This window comes from Canis aureus, chromosome X, assembly GCF_053574225.1.
Source record: "Canis aureus isolate CA01 chromosome X, VMU_Caureus_v.1.0, whole genome shotgun sequence".
Classification (NCBI taxonomy): Eukaryota; Metazoa; Chordata; class Mammalia; order Carnivora; family Canidae; genus Canis; species Canis aureus.
The window spans coordinates 112,798,231-112,816,043 of NC_135649.1; the positions used below are offsets into that span (position 1 = coordinate 112,798,231).

The window sequence follows — 17,813 nt, forward strand, 5'->3', positions numbered from 1 at the left end:
ATTAGATAGTCAACGTTTTGATGAAATGGACACTCTTTACAGGCAGTTACCAAATGATTTGACAAAAAACAAACCAAAACAATTTGGGTGAAAGCAATTCAGTTAGTATAAGAATTCATCAAAATGATATTTTGTTCAGAAATAAGGACTGCTAGACCCTGGTTGTTTGTATTGGTGTTTGTACAATAGAGGTTGTGCCTTTAAACCTTTTTGTAGGTTAAGCTTTTTTCCTTATTTTTTCTTTTTGTCTATTTTTTTTCAAGGATTTTCAGTTATTTTTTTCTTTTCCTTTCCTTTTTTCCCCCAGAAATTAATTTTTCCCTTTTATGTTTGTGACAAGGGTGTATTGGGGAAAAGAATCTAAATATACAACAGTAGGTGATTTCTTGGAATGAGTTAAGTTTCTAACAATTGGGGGTTCAGTGGGAGAGAAAAACAATATCTAGAGCATGTAACTAGTTGAAAAACTGCCCTGTAGTGTAGAAAAATGACCAAGAATAGAAAAACCACTGACTGACAGTAGACTAGTTCAGCAGAATTGCTGTGCAGCCACGTGATTGTGTTGACCAGTCTGCTTTTGGCCACATGACATTAGCTGTAAACCTACAGATGTATAAAGAGCCCTTATAATGTCTCGACTTCTAGGCTCAAAATTTCACTGTGAAGGAAAAAGATAGAAATATGGTCAAAGAGTTATGTGCAGAAGGAGCGAAGATGGCGGAGGAGTAGGAGCACCTGAAGCTCATCTCATTCCTCCAACACAGCTAAATAGTTCTCAAATCATTCTCAACACCCAAGAAGTCAACCGGAGGTCTGAGAGAACAAAAACTGCAAGTTCTACAAGTAGAAAAGCCACCACCTTTTGGGAGGCAGAAGGTGCAGAGTTGACATGGGGGAATTACAGCTGTGGATATGGCAGTGGGGAGGGAGCCTGCTTATGGAGGCTACTGCAAAGTAGTATAAGCACAAAATCAAAGTCCGCTACTGTTGGGAATGTGTCTGGCTTAGAGTTGCTCAGGTGGCGAAGCAGAGCAGAATCCCAGGAGTCACAGCATGGTCTGAGGTTCCCCTGGGTCACAAGAAGAATGAGCGGTGCCATCCTCCTAAAGGGTTCCCAGGCCCAGTAGTGGAGTAGCTGGCTGAGAGCAGTGGGTCTTGGTGCCAGCTTTCTGCTCTGTTTTGCCTAAATTGTGAACCATTGTGTGGTCATGTGACCACTTTCCTGGGACCAGCCAGCAAATGGCAAAAGCACAGTGGGACCCTCCACCAGAGGAACAGTGCCCGTCTGTGCTGCAGGAATCCCCAAATTTGTACTTTTGAAACTCAGTCATGCACCTGAGATTAAAAACAACAACAACAACAAAAAACTCAGACATAGGCAGGGTGAACGCATGTTTCAGATGGAAACCAGGGACGCAAGTAGGGTGATTGATTTCTCTTCTGTGTGGGGTCACTGAGAAGTGGGGGGCCCGAACTTTCAACTCTGGGGCTAGATAGCGGGGTGCTGCCATAACCTGCCATTTTCATCCCTCCCATCAGCACTGAAAGCCTTCAGGGAGCAAGAGGGTGCTCCTTGGTGCAGGTTGGAGCTGCTTACACCAAACCCCACCCTTGGAGGCACATGTCCACTGAATTAAGTAAGTCTGAGAATCAGCCCAGCAGGCCCCCCCTCCAGAAGGCCCACATAAACAACTTGCTGGAACCAAGTCTCTTGATCATAGAGTACTACAAAGCTTCAACTCTAGGGAAAATAGGATCTAGCTTCCTTTTTACTTTTATTCTTTACTTTTTTGTTGTTTTTTTTCATTTATTTTCTTTTTTCCAATTCCTTAAAATTTTTTTATTATTGATTTTAAGAATTCTTATATATATATAACACATTTATATTTTAAAATTTTTATTTATTTATTTATTTACAGGGCTTTTTTGGGGGAGGGGGGAATCTGGATTCTTTTTTAACAAGCAGACCGAAACACACTCAGGATCTAGTTTTTTTTTTCCCTTTGTTTTTTGTTTTTGTGGTTTTGTTTTTCTTCTTTCTTCTTTTCTTTTCTGGACAAAATGACAAGACAGAGAAATTCATCCCAAAAGAAAGAATAGGAAGTAGAACTCATGACCAGGGATTTAATCAGTAAAAAATAAGATGTCTGAACTAGAACTTTAAACAATGATTATAAGGGTACTAGCTGGGCTTGAAAAAAAGCATAGTAGAAGACACTAGAGAATCCCTTACTGCAGAGATAAAAGAACTACAATCTAGTCAGTCCAAAATTAAAAATGCTATAACTGAGATGCAATCCCAAATGGAGGCCATAAAAATGAGGGTGGACAAAGCAGAGGAGCGAATCAATCAGTGATAAAGAAGATAAATTGTGGAAAATGATGAAGATGAAAAGAAGTGGGAAAGAAAGGTAATGGATCACGAAGGTAGACTTAGGGAATGCAATGACTTATTAAAGCATAATAACTTTCATATTATAGGAGTCCCAGAAGAAGATGAACAGAGAGAAAAAGGGGCAGAAGGTTTATTTGAACAAAGTGTAGCTGAAAACTTCCCTAATCTGAGGAAGGACACAGACACCAAAATTCAAAGAGCGCAGAGAACTCTCATTAAATTCTATAAAAGCCGACCATCTCCAAGGCTTATTATAGTCAAATTCACAAAATACCCAGACAAGGAAAGAATCCTGAAAGCAGCAAGGGAAAAAACGTCCTTAACCTACAAGGGAAGACAGATCAGGTTAGGAGCAGATCTATTGACAGAAGCATGGCAGGCCAGAAGAGAGTGGCATGAAATATTCAACTGAATATTGAATGCTGAATAGGAAAAATATGCAGCCAAGAATTCTTTATCCAGCAAGGCTGTCATTCAGAATAGAAGGAGAAATTGTTTCTCAGACAAAATCTAAAGGAGTTTGTAACCAGTCCTGCAAGAGATTTTAAGGAGTCTCTTTGAGTGGAGAAAAAAAGACTAAAAGCAACAAAGACTAGAAAGGACCAGAGTACATCACCAGAAACACCAACTCTACAGGTAACAGGATGGCACTAAATTCATATCTTTCAATAATCACTCTGAATGTAAATAAACTAAATGCTCCAATCAAAAGACACAGGGTATCAGAACGGACAAAGAAACAAGATCCATCTATATACTGCCTACAGGAGACTCATTTTAGACCTAAAGATAGCTGCAGATTGAAGGTGAGAGGATGGAGAATCACCTATCATGCTAATGAGCATCAAAAGAAAGCCAGGGTAGCCATACTTATATCAGACAAACTGGATTTTATTTTTAAAAAGATTTTATTTATTTATTTTAGAGCAGGGGGAGAGGCAGAAGGAGAGAGAGTATCTCAAGCAGATTCTCCGCTGACCACAGAACCTGACATGGGGCTTGATCGCACAACCCTGAGATCATGACCTGAGCTTAAATCAAGAGTTGGATGTTTAACCAACTGAGCCACAGAGGTGCCCCCAAGCAAACTATATTTTAAAACAAAGACTGTAACGAGATGTAAGAAGGGCTTTATATCATAATTAAGGGGTCTATCCATCAAGAAGATCTAACAGTTGTAAATATTTACGTCTCAACTTGGGAGTACCCAAATATATAAATCAATGACTAATAACCAAAAAGAAACTCACTGATAATAATACAATAATAGTAGAGATTTTAACACCCCGCTCACAACAATGGACAAATCATCTAAGCAGAAAATCAATAAGGAAACAGTGGCTTTGAATGACATGCTTGACCAGATGGACTTCACAGATATATTCAGAACATTTCATCCTATAGCAGCAGGATACATATTCTTTTCAGGTGCACATGGAACATTCTCCAGAACAGATCACATATTGGGTCACAAATCAGCCCTCAATAAGTACAAAAAGATCGAGATCATACCATGCATGTGTTCAGACCACAATGCTATGAAACTTGAAGTCATAAAATTAAGCTTTCTGATCCATGAAAAAAAAAAAGAAACTTGAAGTCAACCTCAAGAAAAAAATTGGAAAGACCTCAAATACATGGAGGTTAAAGAATATCCTACTAAAGAATGAATGGGTCAACCAGGAAATTAAAAAAGGAATAAAGAAATACATGAAAGCAAATGAAAATGAAAACACAACAATCCAAAGCCTTTGGGATGCAACAGAGGCAATCCAAAGAGGGAAGTATACTGCAATTCAGACCTACCTCAAGAAGCAGGAAAAGTTTCAAAGACACACACAACCTAACCTTATACCTAAGGAGCTAGAAAAGGAACAAAATAAAGGTCAAGAGCCAGTAGAAGAAGGGAAAATAAAGATTAGAGCAGAAATAAACAATACAGAATCAAAAAAATAAATACCCCACAATGTATTAACAAAACTAAGAGCTAGTTCTTGGAAAGAATTAATAAAATTGATAAACTCTTAGCCGCACTTAACCAAAAAGAAAAGAGAAAGGACCTAAAAGGATAAAATCACGAATGAGAGAGATCACAACCAACACCACAGAAATACAAAGAATTATAAGAGAATACTATGAAAAATTATGTGCCAACAAACTGGACAACCTGGAAGAAATGGACAAATTCCTAGAAACCTACAAACTACCAAAACTGAAATAGGAAGAAATAGAAAATTTGAACAGACCCATAACCAGCAAAGAAATTGAATCAGTAATCAAAAATCTCCCAACATGGGGATCCCTGGGTGGCTCAGCGGTTTAGCGCTGCCTTTGGCCCAGGGCAGGATCCCAGGGTCCCAGGATCGAGTCCTACATAGGGCTCTCTGTGTGGAGCCTGCTTCTACCTCTGCCTGTGTCTCTGCCTCTCTCTCTCTCTCTCTCTCTCTCTCTCTGTCTCTCATGAATAAATAAAATCTTTAAAAAAGAAAGAATATTTTTTAAAAAATCTCCCAACAAACAGAATTCTGGGCCAGATGGATTCTCAAGGGAACTCTATCAGACATTAAAAGAAGAGTTAATACCTATTCTTCTCAAAATGTTCCCCAAAAAATGGAATGGAAGGAAAACTTCCATACTCATTTTATAAAGCCAGCATTACCTTGATTCCCAAACCAAAGACCCCAATGAAAAGGAGAATTACTGACCAATATCCCTGATGAACATGGACGCAAAAACTTTCAGTAAAATAGTAGCAAATCAGGGCACCTGGGTGGCTCAGGGGTTGAGCGTCTGCCTTTGGCTTAGGTCATGATCCCAGCGTCCGGGGATCGAGTCCCGCATTGGGCTCCCCCTGGGGAGCCTGCTTCTCTCTCTGCCTATGTCTCTGCCTCTCTCTGTGTCTCTCATGAATCATAAATAAAATCTTTAAAAAATACTAGCAAATAGAATTCAACAGTACATTAAAAGAAGTATTCACCATGATCAAGTGAGAGGTTTATTCCTGGCCTGCAGGCATGGTTCAATATTCACAAATCAATCAACGTGATATACCACATTAATAAAAGAAAGGATGAGAACAATAGGATCCTCTCAATAGATGCAGAAAGAGAATTTGACAAAATACAGCATCCTTTTTTGATAAAATCCTTAACAAGGGGATAGAGGGAACTTACCTCAATATCATAAAGGATGTATACGAAAGACCACAGATAATACCACCCTCAGTGGGGAAAACCTGAGAGCTTTTACCCTGTGGTCAGGAACAAGACAAGGATGTCCACTCCTACCATTACTATTTAACATAGTACTGGAAGTCTGAGCTTCAGCAGTCAGACAGCAAAAGAAATAAAAGGCATCCAAATTGGCAAGGAGGAAGTCAGACTTCACTATTTCCGGATGACATGATACTCTATGTAGAAAACCTGAAAGACTCCACCAAAAATTTGCTAGAACTAATACATGAATTCAGCAAAGTCACAGGATATAAAATCAATGTGCAGAAATCTGTGGCAGGTCTATACACCAATAACAAGCAGCAGGAAAAGATATCAGGGAATCGATTCCGTTTACAATTGTACCAAAAATAATAAGATACCTAGGAATAAACCTAACTAAAGAGGTGAAAGATCTGTACTCTGAAAACTATAGAACACTTATGAAAGAAGTTGAAGAGGACACAAAGAAATGGAAAAGCATTCCATGCTCATGGATTGAAAGAATAAACCTGTTAAAATGTCTGTAGTACCCAAAGCAATCTACACATTTAATGTATCAATACCACCAGCACTTTTCACAGAACTAGAACAAACAATCCTAAAATTGGTAGGAAACCACAAAAGACACCAAATAGCCACAGCAATACTGAAAAAGAAAAAAACTGGAGGCATCATGATTCCGGATTTCAAGATATATTACAAAGCTGTAGTCATCAAAACAGTATGGTACTGGCACAAACACAGACACAAAGATCAGTGGAACAGAATAGAAAACCCAGAAGTGGACTCACAACTATATGGTCAACCAATGTCCGAGAAAGCAGGAAAGAACATCCAATGGAAAAAAGTCTCTTCAACAAATGGTGTTGGAAAAACTGGACAGCCACATGCAGAAGAATGAAACTGAACCACTTTCTTACACCCTACACAAAATAAATTCAAAATGGATGAAAGTCCTAAATGTGAGACAAGAAACCATCAAAATCCTAGAGGAGGACACAGGCACCAACCTCTTTGACCTTAGCCATAACTTCTTACTAGACCCGTCGCCAGAGGCAAGGGAAACAAAAGCAAAAATGAACTATTGGGACCTGATCAAGATAAAAAGCTTCTGCCCAGCAAAGGAAACAATCAACAGAACTAAAAAGCAGCCTGTAGAATAGAAGATATTTGCAAATGACATATTCAGTAAAGGGTTAGTATCCAAAATATAAAGAACTTACACAACTCAACACCCGAAAAACAAGTAATCCAATTAAAAATGGGCAGAAGACATGATCAGACATTTGTCCAAAGAAGACATCCGGATGGCTAACAGACACATAAAAAGATGCTCAGCATCACTCATCATCAGGAAAATACAAATCAAAACCACAATGAGATACCTACCAGCTCACACTGGTCAGAATGGCTGAATTTAACAACACAAGAAACAACAGGTGTTGGTGAGGATGTGGAAAAGGGGGAACCCTCTTGCACTGTTTGTGGGAATGCAAACTGGTGCAGCCACTCTGGAGAACAGTGTGGAGGTTCCTCAAAAAGTTAAAAATAGAACTACCCTATGATCTGATGGTTGCACTGCTGGGTATTCACCCAAAGGATAAAAAAATACAAAGGGGTGCATGCACCCCAATGTTCATAGCAGTGTTATCAACAATAGCCAAGCTATGGAGAGAGCCCAAATGTCCCATCAACTGATAGGGAAGATGTAGTGCACGTGCACTCACACACACACACACACACACACACACACTGGAATATCACTCAGTCATCAAAAAGAACGAAATCTTGCCATTTGCAGTGACGTGGATGAATCTAGAATGTATTATGCTAAGCCAAATAAGTCAGAGAAAGACAAATACCATATGATCTCACTCATATGTGGAATTTAAGAAAGAAAACTGATGAGCATATGGGAAGGTGGAAAAGAAAAGAGAGGGAAATAAACCATAAGAGATACTTAACAACAGAGAACGAATGGGATGGAAAGAGGTGTGTGGGTGATGGGGATCAAGGAGGGCACTTGTGATGCGCACTGGGTGTTGTATGTAAGTGATGAATCACTGAATTCCACTCCAGAAACCAATATGGCACTGTATGTTCAATAACTAAAATTTAAATTTAAAAAAGATTTACGTACAAAGATATTTATCAGAAGTTAGCAATGATGAAAAAAAAAAAAAAAAGAAGACCCAAACAAACCCTAAGACATAATATCCAACAGTAGGGGGATGATCCAACATGAGGGTGAGGGTTCCAGAACAGGTGGAAATTGTTTATTTCTCTTCTAGAGTATTGAGAGTTTGCACTCACGGTTACTTAGAGGAATTTGCTTAAGCAACATATAGTAAGATTGAGCACTTGAGTGCATTTCCTGAAAAAGCAAGTCGTAAAAGATTTTGGAAATCCTTCCCACAGAGAAATGGGAATGCATTTATTACAGCCCTGACATGTGACAAATTGCTGCCACTTGCTTTCAGGGAAAGCCAGCATGGTGGCAAAATTAGCAGCATTCAGCGATTAGTGGATGGCAGTTCTGTGTGAAGGGAGCAGAGGCGAAATTAGAGACCTCCTGCGTGCGCCATGCTCACGCACAGCAACCAGCACAATGTGCTCTCTTCTTTTTCGCGGGAAGGCTTTTTAGGCCACATGGCTTCCATGTGGAAGTGATTTCATCTCCTTAATTAGGATCACATTTACGAATAAAAGCAGAGTCAGGAAGCCAGCCTGACAAGGGTAGCACACCAAGAGCAGGGTAAGCAGGAAGCCTTTGAAGGCTCTAAGATGAAGGTAGCTGGGGTTCGGAAGGAAGTGGTTTTGTAGCCCTTGTTTGGTCTTGCTTGTATCGCAGGCATTACTGGAGTGGTGTGTTAGGTTCATTAGAGGCTTAATTCTGACATTTATAGAGAAAGAGGGACAAGGCTCGTCTGGATTCTGTAGAACCCCTGTTGTTGTAGGTTAGCCAGAAATTACCCATAACCTCTCCTGAAGAGTTTCACGTTACCTCCTGGAAGCTTTGCCTGCCTATTTGAAGCCTAAGATTTTAAGCGATTGGATTTTTCAAATGCAGACTAAAACCTTTAAAGATAAGTTTCGCAAATACTTTGAACAGAAGTAGGAAATGAGAAGAAAGACGAAAGAGGAATGGCCTCGGATTTTAGTACCTGTGCAGGCAGTATTGATCAGGACCAAAACAGGGAAAAGGAAAAAAGAAAACAATTTCACTGATGGACTTTAAGTGCGTTCGTTCAGTTCGTGCTGAAATGGATTAGTAGAATAATATTTTATTTTAGGTTGCCATGGGCTGATTTATTTTAATCCTGTGGAAACACATATACATTGATAGCTGAGTTTTAACCAAAAAGGAATGATTTGTGTCATTGAATTCTCATTCTGTTTCGAGGACCACATTAATAGTTTGATACTATGCACAAAAATAAACAAAGCGGAGCACAGAAAAGAATGTCCTAATGGTGATCTTTCTTTATGGGTGCAAATCAGCAGTGTGTGTAATAGAAAAATTAAATCTAGGTTTGCTCACAGTGCATTCAAGGCTGGCATTATCTTTGAGTTAAATGAACATAATTTACATTTTCCATTTCAACAGAGTTACTGTGGAAGATCAAAATTAAAATCTTTTAAAAAACTGTGTATGTGACACATATATATGCACCTACACACACACACACACACACACACACACACACACTCGCTCATAGGAACAGCTTCCAAATTGATTTTATCTCATCACGGCTTGAATGAAATGGAACAATATACATGTAGGTTTGGGGTAGTTGATTATTCAAGACATGTGTTATATTAAAACTTTCAGCGCTCCCATTTTCAGTACAAGAAAGGGTATTAGAATTGGGATTCTCTTTTAGGCTATTGGTGTGAAAAACACTTTCAGAAGGAATTAAAAATTTCCCTTTAGCCCTTTTCACACTGTAAGATGATAGGATATATTTGTGGCTTTCTAATGTGTCTCACTGGTTTCTGGTTAGATTTTTGTAAATGCAGAATTTTGTGTGTGTTTATGTGCGCACATGTGGGTCTGCGTAGTGGCGGTCTTGTGAGATAGGTTACTAATTTTTGGATGAGGTTGAGAAGCTCGAGGCAGGAAGAAAAGAGAAAGAGGGCAGCCTGGGTGGCTCAGCGGTTTAGCACTGCCTTCGGCCCAGGGCGTGATCCTGGAGACCCTGGATCGAGTCCCACATTGGGCTCCCTGCGTGGAGCCTGCCTATGTCTCTGACTCTCTCTCTCTCTCTCTCTCTCTCGTAAGTAAATAAAATCTTTAAGAACAGAGAAAGAGCTTGCCAGGAGGGCAAGGCTAGAGCAAGGTAACCTGTAGCTCCCCACAGCTCTAGGCGCTCTTCTTTGCTCCAGACACATGCTCCCTTCTTAACAGCTCTAGTCTGAGAATCAGAAGGGAACTTTCAAAATTAGGATGTGGAGGAAAACATTAATTTTCTGACTCAGAATTTTAGAACCATGCATGAATTTAAAAATCAGTGGGTCCTATCATGAGATTTTTCAGATGAGTGAATTAAGCCCAGTAGAAGATACGTGCTTTGTTAGTCAACGGGAAAAGCAATGCTAGCATCGGTGCCTTCCCATTTCCAGTTCAAGAGTATTTTTAATGACTACGTTGTTGGAGAATTCTAGTAAAAATTAATCCAGGGGCCTCTGTGATTAAAGCTCTTTGCAGTAGGCAGGGATACTGCATCTGCTACTGAGACAGAAGTTAGGAAAGACACTTAACAGGGATTCTTTTTCTAGAAGAGAACCAAATACTGTCCAGGCAGACGAATCATCACTATGTGAAGTTTACCCTTGATCTTTTTATCTTATTTATTTATTTTTAAGTAACCGCTACCTTCAACGTGGGGCTCGAACTCACGACCCCGAGATCAAGAGTCACATGCTCCCCCGACTGAGCCAGCCAGGCGCCCCTACCCTTGATCTTTTTAGAGGTAATTTTAGGAGACTTCATCAGGCAAAACCAAATCCTTTCCAGATGGTGCCATACACACCTAAGGATCGTAGAGAATTAGATCCCGTGTCCCATGGGTGCTGCCCTTGTTTTATGTATGGTTCAACATCTTCAGATTGATTGTGAATGTATGGCCTTGGGTTGCGTTCAATGCTGTAAGTCTTTCTGGTTTCATTTATGTATGCACAGGGGAATTTGCTTTTGCAGTCTTTGAAGCTACATTGATGCAGCGTGGCCTTCTAAGCCACATAAAACCACCTACCAGACCTTTTAAAACCCAAAGCTTCAAAAATGAGATATTCATATTATTTACATTATTTACAGTTCCTTATTCCAAAATTTAATGTACAGACACACACTCTGACCATACCAAAACACCTATCCTGAAGAGAGGCATTTTGCTAAGGGTAAGTAAAGATACTGATGAGTAATACCCTATGTATACTGTAAATAAATGTATTACTGTGCATGGGATTTTTCCATTATGAAAATCAGTCAATAAATATTTATTGACTACCTACTATGTGACAGGCACTGTGGGTTGGCCCTGGGTGAAATGTCCATATCCTTGTAGTATTTATAAAATTATTCTCTGCAAAATGATGCCTTTATCAAGGATAGTAAATAACTGTGGGCTCTGGAGCCTCTCTTTTGGTCTATTGACACATGAATGTTTTTAATGAATGTAAGCTTTTTGCTAAAATATAGACACAGACAAGTACATAAATCAAGTGTACAGATCAGAAAATTTTCACCCAGTGAACACACCCATAAAACCAGAATCCAGGTCTAGAGACAGACATTGTTTGGCCTCAGATATCTCCTTTTTAACCCATTCCAGCTCCTAAGCTTCCCAAGGTAACCACTTTTCTGACTTCTGACATCATAGATTAGTTTTACCTTATTTTGAACTTCAGAGAAATGGAATAATACGGTCTATGATATTCTGTGTCTGCCTTCATTTGCTTAGTAGTATGATTGTGAGATTCCTCTGAGGTGTTGTATATAGTTGGGTTCATTCATTCTCCTTGCCGCATAGTATTTCATTGTGTAAGTAGATTACAACTCACTTATCCCTTCTATCATTAAAGATAGCTGGAATAGTTCCATTTTTTCTGCTGTTACTGACAGTATCACTATCAAGTGATATCAAGATTCAAGTTCTTGTCTTTAGGTGAACACTTCTTTTGGGGATCCACGTATGTATGGAACGCTGGGGTCATAGGTAATGCATATATTCATCTGTCCTGCATACTGCCAAGCAGTTTTTTGCAGTGTTTATACCAAGGGCTAGTCCCACCAGTAGTGTATGAAAGTTATTCCACATCCTTGCCAAATTTGGTGTTGTGTGCTTTTTCATTTTTGTGTGTATTTGCAGTTTTTAAAAAGTCAAACAGAACCGCTGGGGCTTTGTGATAAATGAGACATAAAGTTCATAGCAACAGTGATAATCCCTTGGATCTTGGACTGTGCCAGTGATTCAAAATGGTATCATAGTGGATTACAAACTCTGCTTAGCTGTTGATGGAATCAGAGCCACTGTTTACAGTGCAGAGTCCCACAGAAGTTTGCTTTTCTCACATTCGGAGTTGTGGCTTTTTCTTCAAGCTAGTGGTGGTAAACAACCTTTTTTTTTTTATTCCCAAAAGGGCCAAGTTAGAACAAATAAAAATATTTACTGGCCACCTAATTTTTTTTTAAATGGACATGGCCTTATTGAGACCTGGGGAAGAAGCATACATGGGGATATGAGATAACCTACTATATCAAGTAGAAGCCTAGAAGTGAGCAAGCTGGAGCAACTCTTGGCCGACAAACTATTCACCTCAGACTGTATTTGAGATGTGGTTATAGGGAGACAGCTGTCATCCTGAAATTAGTTTGTCAACCATGTTGTAAAGCTAGGAGGGTTAACTTTTAGACCAAGGTCTTAAGAGGGGGATGTATGGTAGCCCAGTCCCTTGCTTTAACAGCACTTGTGAAGGAGGAACCGGTAATATAATCATCCGGGCCCGACGCTCATCAGAGAAGGGCCCAGCTGAAGTGAAGAAGAACTTTATTTTTGGAAAAGAGGCTAATGGTTTCCTTTTCCTTTTCAGTCTAAGATTTACACGCGCACACCAACCTTATATTTGGACTTCAAATTGGACCAAGGAGCCAAGCATTCCCAGCCTATTCCTAAAGGTATGATGGCTTCTGGGGTTTCATCATCAGAATCAAAAACGAAAACAAGGGACCACTTTCTCTGAAATGTGCTCATTTCTGAACCCCAGCACGAAATGCTATGATAGACTTTGTTTGGGTGTAAGTACATTTGGCAAATATTGCTGGAGCTTTTCAAGCAAAGATCATGTGGAATTCATAGAATGTTAGGGCCAGACTGTCTGCACCCCCCGCCCCCTTTTACAGGTGTAAACACTGAGACTCTACAGATTAGTTACTTGGTCAAGGCGTCATCAAGACTTGCTGGGCAAGGCAGGACTTTTATCCCCGTCTCCTGATTTCCTAGCCAGTGGGGATTCAAAGTGTTCCTGGAGGCAGATTTCAACCTCATCGCTTGTGAACAGGTGCTCATTGAGCTGTAGATATCTCTCGATAAAGGTGTTGTTACGGATGACTGACTTACCCTAGAGTTGACTTTTAAATTCAAAGAATAATTACAATACTCCCAGGTGTTTAATGCCAATTTCATTTGTTTATTTAAAGGTTTTATTTATTTGGAGAGAGAGCACAAGCAGGAGGAGGGCGAGAGGGAGAGGGAAAATCCCAAGCAGACTCCCCGCCAAGGGTAGAGCCCCTTTCAGGGCTTGATCTCACAAACCCGAGTTAAAACCAAGAGTTGGATGCTCGACTGACTGAGCCACGCAGGTGCCCCAAGGCCTATTTTATTTTATTTTTAAGATTTTATTTATTTGTGTGTGTGAGAGAGAGAGAGAGAGACACACACAGGCAGAGGGAGAAGCAGGCTCCATGCAGGGAGCCTGACGTGGGACTCGATCCTGGGATTCCAGGATCACACCCTGGGCCAAAGGCAGGTGCTTAACTGCTGAGCCACCTGGGCGTCCCAACCCAATTTTATTTTTAAAACTGGTTGCATCTGAGGTCATTAGGCATTCACCTTGGATCCATTATTTTCTTCTTTGGTTTTGTGGTACTGGTTATTTTTAGGTACAGAAAAACTTTTTAGATTTATCCACTTAAACATATGCCTACTCTTATACACAACTTTTATAACAGCAAGTGTGAAAGCATACATGCTTTTTTAAAATATAGATTTTATTTTTATTTTTTAAAAGATTTTATTTATTCATGAGAGACACAGAAGGAGAGAGAGGCAGAGACACAGGCAGAGGGAGAAGCAGGCTCCATGCAGGGAGCCCGACGTGGGATTTGATCCCGGGTCTCCAGGATCAGGCCCTGGGCCGAAGGCGGCGCTAAACCGCTGAGCCACCTGGGCTGCCCTGAGCCTCCCGGGCTGCCCAGATTTTATTTTTAAGTAACCTCTATACCCAACGTGGGTCTCGAACTCACAACCCCAAGATCAAGAGTCCCATGCTTTTCTGACTGAGCCAGCCAGACGCCCAAGAAAGTGCATATGCTTTAACCTTAAGTGCAGTGCTTTTTACTTATATTTTTGAGTTTTCTTCCCTCCAGTTCCTTCCGGTATCTTCCCTATATATCCCAGCTCTAGGATCTATCCTAGATATATACTCACATTAGGTCTTGCTGTGTTTTCCCCTACACCCACTATTCTACACTGACATATATGTGCATGCAAATGTATACATACACAGGGCTATTTTTTCACCATTTTACCAAAATGGAATCATACGATAAATACATTCATGCATCTTTTTTGACCAACAATTCCTCATGGAACTCTTTCCCAATCTGCTCGTATGGCTCTTTATTCTTTGACTTAATTTTTAAAATTTGTAATTGAAATAGAGTTGACATATAATATTATCTTAGTTTCAGGCGTACAACATAGTGTTCCTACAGTTATGTACGTTACGGTACGCTCACCACAGTAAGCGTCCTCACCGCCTGTCACCACAGAGTTTTTCCAGTGTTATTGTTGACTCTATTCCCGATGCTGTGCTTTTCATCCCTATGACTTGTTTATTTTATAACTGGAAGATTGTATATCTTAGTCCCCTTCACCTATCTCCCCATCCTCCTCCTCTTTAGCAACCACTAGTTTGTTCTTATGAGTCTCTTTCTCTTGGCTGTGGTGATAATGGTGGTAACGGCGGTCTACTGTGCTATGGGTTGACCCATACAGGCACTCCCTCTGTACCTGGTGCCTGGCCACTGCACACTGGTCTGTGATAAACATCCGTATGCACATGTCCTTCCATACGGGCACTTATTTTGATGCGGTAGGTTTCCAGGGATGGTCACAAGGTATATGCATGTTTAATTTTAAAACACATCGCCAGGCTGCAATTCAGAAACACAATCGTCCTTTCCATCAGGAGCATCTGAGAGCACCAGTTTCTCCATGACCCCACTGATACTAAGTGGATGGTTCATGTTAAGTTTTGTCCTACCCTTAGTCACTACTCTATATTGCCTCATGAGAGAATGTATATATGTCACTTTAAAAGGCTCTCCTTCTGTTTTTTTTTTGTCATTATAAATTGTATATCTGAGATTTGTTTTCAAAAACATTTCTGGAGGGATGCAAAAGCCAGTAGCTTAGAAATGCATGTTTATCACTGAGTCAGTATAAACCCACTTGGAGCAGGTCTGTTATAAACCCAGCTATGAAACCGAAGAACCTGTCTTTTCCAGGACACCACTTCTAATTATAGTGTATCCTCTTTTTTCTCAGTGTCTCTGTCTGCCTGTCTGTCTCTCTTTCTCCCACTCTCTCTCTCCCTCTCTCCCTCCCTCTCTCTCTCTCTCTCACACACACACACACACATGCTTGTCTCTGTTTTCATTACATTCAGTGACAAATCCAAAGTTCGAGGTGTGTCTGTCCAGTACCAGACAAACAATGTAGTTCAGGTATCATAAAGCACTTATTGTTTACAAGCTTGATAGTTCTGGCTGCCTATAATCAGCCATATTGGCTGGTGAAATTATGCTGCATAAATTTTATTATCAAGTCATTCAAGTCAAGGTCACCTTTTATCCTTTTTTTTTTTTTAACCACCTTTCCAGGTCAAATTCCATTATAAAACCCGAAGACTGTTTAAATTCATTTTATTTGGGTGCTTTGCTGCATCAATATTTCTTAAAATGTGTTTGTCATTGGCTGGGTCCTGGACATGTTTTGTTTATAATATCTTGAGTGTTTTGTTACTCATGGTAAGGGGATTTGACATGGATGTCTGGGTTATGTTTGGCTTTTGGCATAAGCTTTGTGATTTTGATGATCTAATGTTGACATCGTTGTATCATTACCAAAGCAGTGGGATAGAAATAGAGGCATACAGCGCTACTATCACATCCCTGCTACCAGGGAAATATGTATTTCCCAAGGAAATCGAGTTAAGGTGATCAGAAACATTTCTCATGAATCAGACTAGGTTTTATATGAATTCTTTCCCATAAATTGTATGAGAATTGTTTTTACCATCTCTGTCTTTCCTTTGGTTAAGACATATTTCTGTGGAGTTGGGCTAATCCTGCAGAAAACAGATGTTTCATGCAGTGATGATTTGGAAGGGAGCTGATATCAGGAACCAAGCCTGGACAGTGCATCACTTACAAAGAATCCAATTTGTCAAGTCTCTGACAGTACCAGATTCCTTTAACATCGGCCACACGTATTTCATGTTAGCTCTTGGCTAAAATGGGAATAAGTAGTTGTTTTTGGTTTGGGTTGTTTTTTTGTTTGTTTGTTTGTTTTTTTTGTTTTTTTTGTTGTTGTTGTTGTTGTTGTTGCCGAGACTTTGACCATCTCTTACAAGCAGTTTGATCTTCCTTGCTGAAAACTGACATGCAGATAATACTGTTATCATTCACTGAGAAGACCTAAATCTGTATTTCTAGGGTAGGATCGATCTGTCCCCAGAAACCTGGGCCTTCTGGTCCTCATGTCCCCTTTATCTTCGGACTCCATTGAAGTTTGGCTCTGAACAGCCACTCTCTCGCTCCCAGTCTTCCTTCACAGTGACTCTGCCACTAGGTATTTAAAGCATGATCTGGGGACAGCCTGAGTGGCTCATCAGTTTAGCACCACCTTCAGCCCAGGGCGTGATCCTGAAGACCCGGGATTGAGTCCCATGTCAGGCTCCCTGCATGGAGCCTGCTTCTCCCTCTGCCTGTGTCTCTGTCTGTCTCTCTCTGTGTTTCTCATGAATAAATAAAATCTTTAAAAAATAAATAAATCATGATCTGGAATGTTAAAAGTGGAGGGTGGTTATGGTATGGAAACACTTAATTTTGTGTTCTTTTGCTTCCCCAACATTTAATTTTCTTTGCTGTATGTACATCAATCCAAAAGATGTCTTTAGAGGACCTATAGCCTACCCTTCTGTGGTAAGCAGAATAGTGGCGCCACAAAGATGTCCACAGCCTTAATCCTTGGGACCCGGGAATATGTTACTTTCCATGGTAAAGGGGATGTTGCAGATGTGATTAGGTTAAGAATCTTGAGATGGGGAGAGTGGCCTGGATAGTCCAGGTGGCCCCAGTATAATCAAAGGATCTGTGTAAATGGAGGAGGCGGCGAGAGCAGAGTGAAAGACCAATAGAAGCGCAGGTCCAGGTGATGTAGTTGCTAGTTTTGAAAATGGGAGGGGGCCTCATGCCAAGGAATGGAGGCAATCTCTAGACGTTAGAAAAGGCAAGGAAATGCATTCTCCCCTAGAGCCTCTAGAAGGAAGACTGCCCTGCTGATACCTTGATTGTAGACCCTCAAGACCCATTTTTGGACTTTAGACCTCCACAACTATGAGATAACGGTTTGTGTTGCTTTAAGCCACCAAGTTTGTGGTGATTTGTTACAGCAGCAATAGGAAACTTTAAGAGAATTCATTCTCTTAAATATTGTCAATGTATTTTTGCTTCTGTGGGAGGAAAAAAAACCAGGAAGGAGCCCTGTCAATTACATCCCAGTAAAACTGGGGGGGAAATAGGAACGAATGCTTCAAAACACTTTTCTAAAAAGTAGATCTTAGGGGCTCCTGGGTGGTATAGTCAGTTAAGCGTCTGGCTCTTGGATTCAGCTCAGGTCGTGATCTCAGGGCTCCGT

At 40.3% G+C, this 17,813-nt stretch overlaps 1 protein-coding gene across 4 annotated transcripts in view; it reads left to right on the top strand.

Annotated features, from left to right (window-relative positions):
- The window catches only part of PIR (pirin), a 111,058-nt gene that overhangs the window by 67,762 nt on the left and 25,483 nt on the right, over positions 1 to 17,813 (top strand). For all 4 annotated transcript variants that reach the window (XM_077889149.1, XM_077889148.1, XM_077889151.1 and 1 more), the window contains exon 6: positions 12,703 to 12,787. In XM_077889149.1, the coding sequence (XP_077745275.1) occupies positions 12,703 to 12,787 (85 nt within the window). The remainder of the gene's footprint in view (positions 1 to 12,702; positions 12,788 to 17,813) is intronic.